The sequence below is a fragment of the Ruditapes philippinarum genome, unplaced genomic scaffold (genome assembly GCF_026571515.1).
Source record: "Ruditapes philippinarum isolate M1 unplaced genomic scaffold, ASM2657151v2 ctg18096_1_1_1_1, whole genome shotgun sequence".
Taxonomy (NCBI): domain Eukaryota; kingdom Metazoa; phylum Mollusca; class Bivalvia; order Venerida; family Veneridae; genus Ruditapes; species Ruditapes philippinarum.
Genome location: NW_026855742.1, coordinates 26,467 through 35,072, shown reverse-complemented (window position 1 = coordinate 35,072; position 8,606 = coordinate 26,467). Strand labels below are relative to the sequence as shown.

Genomic DNA, 8,606 nt, shown 5'->3' with positions numbered 1-8,606 from the left:
AATTAAGACGCTCTGTAAAAGTAATGTCCAGTGCTCTCTTGGCCATTTTAAATTTTCAGCAACCTTTTCAAAATGAAGAAAATACTTATCAACTTCTTTTTCTTGGAAAGGTGGAACAAGCCTAATATTTTTAGTGACATCAAATTTTGAATTTATTCTATGTTCAAACTGATTTGCTCTCTCTTTGATTTCTAATTCTCTCATTCTTAACTGAAATTCTCTCTCTTCTCTTTCTTTTTCTAATTTTCTCTCTTCTCTTTCTTTTTCTAATTTTCTCTCTTCCCTTTCTTTTTCAAACTGTCTTTCCCTTTCTTTTTCTTCCCTTTCTTTTTCTAACAGTCTTTCTTCCCTTTCTTTTTCTAACTGTCTTTCTTCCCTTTCTTTTTCTAGCTGCATTTTCTCTAGTTCAAATTTAAATTGAAGTTCAAGCTCTTTTATTTTTATTTCAGAAATTTCAGAGTGTTTTTCAACAATGTGAGAAAGTGCATCTTGTCCAAAAATATCTTCATCCACAAAATAATGAATCAGAAGATTTTTAATTTCTTGTTTACGCATTGAAGATTTAATTTCTGATAAATTAAACTTTTTTGCAAGATCAAGCAAATCAGTTTTCTTAGCCAAATCTAATACCTCCTGGGAAGGTTCAGCTACAAACTTTTCTAAATCAAAAGACATGACTGCTTGCTGCTGGTTTTAAACTTAAATATGGTGTGTTAAAAAAATTTCAAAATTGAAAAGCACACTTAATAGAACAACTATGATATCAACTCAGATGAGTAAATACGGTAATAATAAAATGTAAAATAAACGGTAATAATTTCCAATAATGTAGCCAAAAAGAAATATTCAATCCCGGACGAGCCCCCAATTTCTGTTACGAGCCAGGCGTAACGAGAAAGAAAAGCCAGCAACAAACTTGTAACAATAACAAATTTATTACAGAAAAATTATTAAAGAAAAATCAAAATAACAAATAATGTGTACAAATACCTGAAGTCCAAATAAAAATGTAAAATTAAAATGTCTTATCTGATCCTGGAATGATCCTTTTTGAATAGCACAGTTAAATCCAAGTTAAATCCAAGAACACTTTAGAATAAATTCCCACAATAAAATCCACAAGAATAATTTTAACTTTTTTAAAATAATCCAAGCTCCAATAAATCACGTAATATCCAAGTTGAATAATACTCCAAATATATTGATTTCTGAAAAGGTTACTGATGACTTAATAGATCACTGATGACTTAAAAGGTAAAGGTAATGAAAAATGTCACTTTATATATATTAACTAAGAAAAGTCCAGAAAGGTCTATTATGTTCTAAAGGAACAGTTAAGAAAGTTCTAGTACATACATGTAGTTAATGTTCTAAAAATAGAACAATGATAATATTGGAAATACCAACTGGTCAGATATAAATTATTTACATGTAATATGTTGCATACATAACAATATCTAAACCTCAAAGAAAAGAAATCTTAACTTCAAAGAAAGAAAACATAATTACCAAAATATATGAATTGTCAAGTCAAATGTTGAGTTTAAAACTTTTATTAGGTCTAATCTTAGCAAAAACTTGTAACCTATTACATAATCACATCAACATATAATTTTGGAATTTTCGCTTATTTTTGTTGTTGTAGATTTATGCAAATGGCAAGCCGAGCCATTTTGTGGATGCTAGAGATAAAGTCACTTCAAACTGGATGAGATATGTTAATTGTGCACCCAGTGAATCTGAACAAAATCTTGTAGCATTTCAATTCAAGGGCAATATTTATTATCGGTCATACAAAACAATATTCCCTGGAACTGAACTGCTTTGCTGGTATGGCAATGAATATGGGAGGGAACTCGGACTTGTGCGTGACAAAAACCTACTTATCAGACCTAAACTTGTAAATGGACAAGGTACATGTATTTTGTTTACATTTTTCTCGATAGTTAAATAACTGTACGTGACTTATGAAAGAGATTATAAGGGTGTTTTCTTTTTGTTCTTGCTAGAGATAATTTATTTTTTAGATTTTGATTCATTGAATTCTTTGCCAAAATATATGCCAAATGTAGGCCTTTTCTAAATTCACAGATCTGTTGAATTGATGCATCTTTAATATCTACTGAGTGAAAAGTGAACTTTTTTAAAGGTTTTGTGCAAATTATTCCCATTTCTCTTTTCCTGTTACAATGCTAAATTTAAAAATATAGTCTGCTCTTATTAAACATTAGGAAAAAATTGTTGCTATTTGTAATACTTATTAAAAAATATTTAATAAGAAAAAGTAGACCTACAAAAGTCAGAAGAAACAAATGAAAAATAAATCGTGAAAAAATAAATATTGTTATTTTCAGAGTGCTTTTCCTGTGTGTATTGTAAATCATCATTTACCACTGCAGTTTATAATGTTAGACATCTCCTTCGCATGCATGGTAGAAACAAACTCTCTCAAACTGATATTCAAGTGCTTGATGCATGGCTGCGAAAAAATGATGCAGAGGAATATTCTAAAGAAAGGCAGAAAAAACGTTATATTGGTGTAAAAAATCACTCTGAACAACCTACAAAACCAAATAAAAATTTTCAGTATGAAGGTCCACATCAAAATGCTGAAGAAAAATTGTGGAAGGAAAATAATCTTTATTGTACAAATAGTAAAAGTGCAGTATATAAAAGTAAACATGAGGGAGAGAAATGTTATAAATGTGATGTTTGTGATTATGCATGTAATACAAGTGGTTATCTTAAGACACATAAGAGAATACATACAGGAGAGAAATGTTTTAAATGTGATGTATGTGATTATGCATTTAATACAAGTAGTAATCTAAAGACACATAAGAGAATACATACAGGAGAGAAAAGTTATAAATGTGATGTTTGTGATTATGCAAGTATTGATTGGGGTAATTTACAGAAACATAAGAGAATACATACATTAGAGAAATGTTTTAAATGTGATGTTTGTGATTATGCATGTAATCAAAGTGGTACTCTAAAGAGACATAAGAGAATACATACAGGAGAGAAATGTTATAAATGTGATGTTTGTGATTATGCATGTAATCAAAGTTGTGCTCTAAGGAAACATAAGAGAATACATACAGGAGAGAAATGTTTTAAATGTGATGTTTGTGATTATGCATTTAATACAAGTAGTAATCTAAAGACACATAAGAGAATACATACAGGAGAGAAATGTTATAAATGTGATGTTTGTGATTATGCAAGTAATGATTGGGGTAATTTACAGAGACATAAGAGAATACATACAGGAGAGAAATGTTATAAATGTGATGTTTGTGATTATGCATGTAATTCAAGTGGTAATCTAAAGACACATAAGAGAATACATACAGGAGAGAAATGTTATAAATGTGATGTTTGTGATTATGCAAGTAATCATAGTTGTGCTCTAAAGACACATAAGAGAATACATACAGGAGAGAAATGTTATAAATGTGATGTTTGTGATTATGCATGTAATCAAAGTGGTTATCTAAAGACACATAAGAGAATACATACAGGAGAGAAATGTTATAAATGTGATGTTTGTGATTATGCAAGTAATCAAAGTGGTGCTCTAAAGACACATAAGAAAAAACATACAGAGAAATTCTTAGAAAAAATAGAATAAGTTTAGAATCTGACTTTAATGATGTTTGATGTTGTTTTTTGGTGTGTGTTCACAAAAAGTGCCAAAAGTAGTCTACCTCATGTTTTAGAACACATTTAATGAAAATAATGAATCTAGAATGAATTTGTGTCAAAGAATATGTCTAAACTTTCACTGCTGCACATTAACTTAGTCATTTGCCTTTGAAAAATTAAATTCAAAAAAAGAATCAGATTTCAGATAGCAAACCACTTCTATCAGATTGGATATGTTCCAACTAAGAAAATAAGTACCTAATAGGGTGTGTTTTGTCCAGAAATAAAAAAATTAAAAGCTATTTGTCTTTAGTCATTGTATGGCACTTTAATACATTATTATTCAGTTTGTGAATTTGAAAAATGATTTCTTCAAAAAAAAAAAAACTTTTTCCAAAATTTCATTTTGGAACCATGTCTGTTAGATGGAAAATGTTCTAACTAAGAAAATGAGTACCAACAAGACATTTTAGTGTGTATATTGTCCAAAAATAAAAAAGTTAAGACTGTTTTTCGTTTATCAATGTTACAATGCACTTAAAGTAAAACATTTTGTAAATTTATCATTGAAGTGATTATTAATCTACTTTTTGCCTCAAATTTGTTTTGCTCAGAAATAAGTTAATTCCACTGAGCTGTAATTTTATTTTTGCTTTCTAATGAAATTGAAGAAAGAAAATATAAAACATTTGAATTTACACTCATTGTCTTGACTCAAAAATGATAAGAAAAATGTTTATCTATAAATTTCATCTGCATTTAAATAAATTAGTCTATATGGTCAAGAGAAGAAAAAAGTTCTACATTTTTTACATTTTTTCTTTCCCTCTGCTGTCTGATAAAGTTGGAAAAGATGGAAAAGAAAGCTAAGATTTGGGATTAAGTTAGTATTTTGTTGCACTCATCTGGTTTACAAAACATATTTAATTCAGATATTTGAGTCAAGGAAATTCCTGAGTTATTCTACCATTTTCTCTCATATCTTAAATTCTTTATCATCATATAACAATTGGAAATAGATATTTTTTTTTTTTTTTTGCATTATAGTGTTTATCTTTTAAATACTTTGTGATTATTTTCCTACTATGTCCAAAATGCGTCAAAAAGAGACATCATTTCAACATGGTTCATTGATAAAATGGCATCAGGTGATCATATATTGAAGGTGTTGGTTAAAAATTAATGAAATCACAAAATTTGATATGCAAGTAAATGTAAGATGGCTTGCAATTGGAATAAATAAAAGTCTGTACAACTTCATTAGAAACAAAATGTCATATTTTTTCAAAGTTAAACATAGGTAATATTTTAAAATCAATCTAAACCTTTCTAAAACTTACTGGTTTTTGATTTTTGGCAAATTTTATTCCAACCAGATGCGGTTAACAGAAAAAATGTGACACCCTCGATATATATGAAAATCATAACATTCATAGATGCTACCTAAAAAAGTTATGTAATTAACATACCGGTATTATATTTTATACCCTAATGTACAAACAAGAAATATGTTAATCTTTTCTATAAATTTTGGCATTATTTATAGTTATTAAAAGTTCCAAATATTATTAAAGAAGTAGAAATTCCTTTAATATTTTTTGGGTTGAAACTTGAAATATTTCTAAAATACATATTTCTATATTTTTGTTAAAACCAATAAATGGTCTGTAATAATTAAAAGTAACAGAGAGTCAAAGTTTAAGAAAGAAGTTGTTAAGTTATACATTCATTTTTATTAGGTCCCCATAAAAAAGGAGACTATAAAGCTGTAATCTGTTTATATAATTCTCATGAAACACAGTGTTTTTTTTTATATGCAATGTATCTAACTTGGGGTTGGTTTTTTTTCCCCAAGATTTTGGGAGCATGACCCATATTCATGGAATTGGATTTTCAGCAATGTTTTGTTAAAAAGTGGGGAAAAATGCATGACTGAAAATTTGCAGTGATAAAATGAATGCAAACAAACACTGTCTAGGATGGTATCTTTAAATATGTAAGCACCGTAATAGCGAAGACGCCCTTATTTTCAAAGATTTAGAGTTTTTTATTAAATATTTATTATTTTTATTCTGTAACTTTCAATTGGGAACTTTTTCCTGCGGATCAGGAAAAGAATATACTATTTACAATTGGGAAATTATGACTGAATATAGGCTATAATTTTAACAAACCAAAAAAAAACCTGTAACTAAATGGTAGTTACATATAGTTTTTTAAAATACTTTCTAGAACACTAAAAGCAAATGATATTTCCTTGAAATCTCTTTTTAATGTTTGATATATTTACTAAAAACAATAAATTTCTCCTCATCCTATGCCCCATACAATAGTCTTTTCTTGAAAGTAGTTTTAACATTACATTAATTGGTACAACATGATGTTTATATGCAGATGTATATGATATTATCAATGAACTCATTAAAATGTTTATCAGTTAAAATATTATGTTTTTTAGCATAATATGTATAGGACAGTTCAGACAGTGTAATAATTATGCCTTCATCTCAGTGGCAAATAGAGTAACTTTGCCAACTTTTAACCAATTTCCAATGACCTCCCTGCAGTTTGTGTCTGTAAAAAGACTTTAGATATTCTCTCATGTGAAGTTCTACATCAGATTTACTGACAGTTGGTGGTCCTACTCAGGTGCTTTGCACATGACTAAAAATAATGCATGAAAGGCACTCGAGGTCTTCCTTCAAAATTAACACTAGAAAGTCACTGTATCATTAATAGTGCTCAGGTGTGCAACCATATGACTTGTAAATCAGTGTTATTTTTCAATATCTCTTTACAAAGCTTATTAACCTCAGTAACCTGATACAGATTTGTATTTTGAATGAAGGGATTTATCTAGATTCATTTTGAATAAAATAAAAGATTTTACCTAACAGCAGCTCTTAATATTCAGAAATTTGGCTCAAGTTTTTGTTTACTCTCTTTCCTTATAATTAAGCATTTATTACATGATAAATCTGAAGTCATGATTTCTTAAGAAATTGTCATATTAAAACATTTGTGTATATAAATGGATTCACACATATATTCTTAATTCTGACGTTCTCACAAAATTGAATCTGAACACATGACTTGTTTATTGCCAAATTTGTTGAGTATTCCTAATTTTATCTTAAAATTACCAAACAATATGTGCATCTATTCTAAATGTTATTTAATTATGAGGTTGATTTTCTGTACAGCATTTAGTACATTTCAAAAAGAGAAATTGTGAAATATGAATGTATATACATGTTTTAGATGATAATAATTGTCATTATTGAGTGAAATGACATTATCAGTCTTCACGAAAAACTTTAAAAAGCAAAGGACATTCGGGCCAGTAAAATTTCAAATCTTACTGGACCTGGTGATTTTTAGCCGGACCAAATACATAGATAGGTAATAAATTGATGGGTAAAGGAAAACACTTTATCATGCTTCCTTTGATAATTTTGAAAGAAGCATAATACTTCTTGTATTTTGGGCCATATGTTGACAGCTTTGAAAAATTTATAAGGACCAAATGTTTAGGCAAAATTTACTAGAATTGAACATGAACAAAGCAATTTGCTTCAAACAAATCACTTTCACACAAAATATTTACTTAACTCAATAATCACAAAATCATAGCTAAATAATGACCATAATAAACAATGGTTTAATTTCCGTAACTGTACGATGCGGTACGGAAAATATCCAAGAAAAAAAATGGCGGCCTTCATTACTCAATACAATTTAGACATCTCTCGCTGTATTTTGAACATTTAGGACAGAATTTGATGGGTTTCATTTGCAAAACAGGCAAAAAGATCAATCTTTTAGAGAACCCTGCTTCATTATTTTGATGAATTTTTCTTATAATATTTTTTCATGGCCAAAAATCTACTGGCCCGTCGGACCACCAACCTTGCAATAATCACCGGACCGATGCAAAATTTAGTGGCCTCGGGCCTCGGACTGGCGTTAATTTCGAAGACTGCATTATGTAGCTATAATAGTTGTCAGTATTTTACATATACATGTACATTTATTTTATTGAATTTTTTATGAAATGCACATTGTGTTTTGACAATGGTTGTTACAAATTATTTTCTGTCTTATTGTTTTATATATTGAAACATTGATAAGATGTATTATTATGTTACCCCAAGTGCCTAACCATGCTAAATATCTTAAACTTTCAATTCGGACCAAACCATTCACATTTTTTGATAAACTTGATTTGCCTTTTCTAAAAGAGCTAGAAATGAAAAAAATTATTTCTGTATCTTTAAATGATTTAACCTGTCCCTCAGACACAAGCGTTCAATGGAACAAATGCCCCTTGTTGTTAGCCCAAGTTATTCTTGCATGTTAACTATGAAATGTCACTTTTCACATTTGCTTAACAAAAATCTGTTTTAGTCTTTTTCTTCTTGTGTTGTCAGAGTAAAATTACTTTCTTTTTTATCATAAATGATTAATTTAGCATGTTTTAAAAGAAACTGCTTGCCAAGAACTGTTTGACAAATCACAATGATTGTGAAAAATGACAAAATTTGGCGTTTTGATTGATTGAATGTCTGAAAAGAAACTCAACTGTTCAATATATGCAAACTAAGAAAAAAGAAATGTAACTGTTCTATATTGACTTATGGCTATAGATACGATTCTGTTCTCTTTTTCTTTTGGTAATAAAATAATTTTAACCATGAATAAGATCATAAAAGTACATTTCTAGGGTAATGTATTAATACTCAATTTGCTGCACACCTGGTGAAATTTGAGTGGATATAAACATCCAGTTTTGGCCACTCATTGTTGCAATTAGTTATCACTTTTATGTGTGCTCATGATTTGTATAAGTCATGCAAAGTAAAATAGAATTTTTAAAATGAAATTTCAGATTTTTTAAGATCTTAAAACACATGTAGGTGTTTTTAAAGTTTTTTGTTTTAGTTTTCTTAACTGAA

General features: G+C 28.7%; 1 protein-coding gene across 1 annotated transcript; it reads left to right on the top strand.

The window, feature by feature from the left end:
• Positions 1-1,645: 1,645 nt before the first annotated feature.
• On the top strand, positions 1,646-3,827 carry LOC132744270 (zinc finger protein 492-like; the record flags this gene model as incomplete). The annotated part of the gene is made up of 2 exons (XM_060732928.1): positions 1,646-1,913; positions 2,355-3,827. Coding segments are annotated over 2 exons (1,551 nt in total), but the record flags the coding sequence as incomplete, so codon positions are not given.
• Between the last annotated feature and the right edge of the window lie 4,779 nt (positions 3,828-8,606).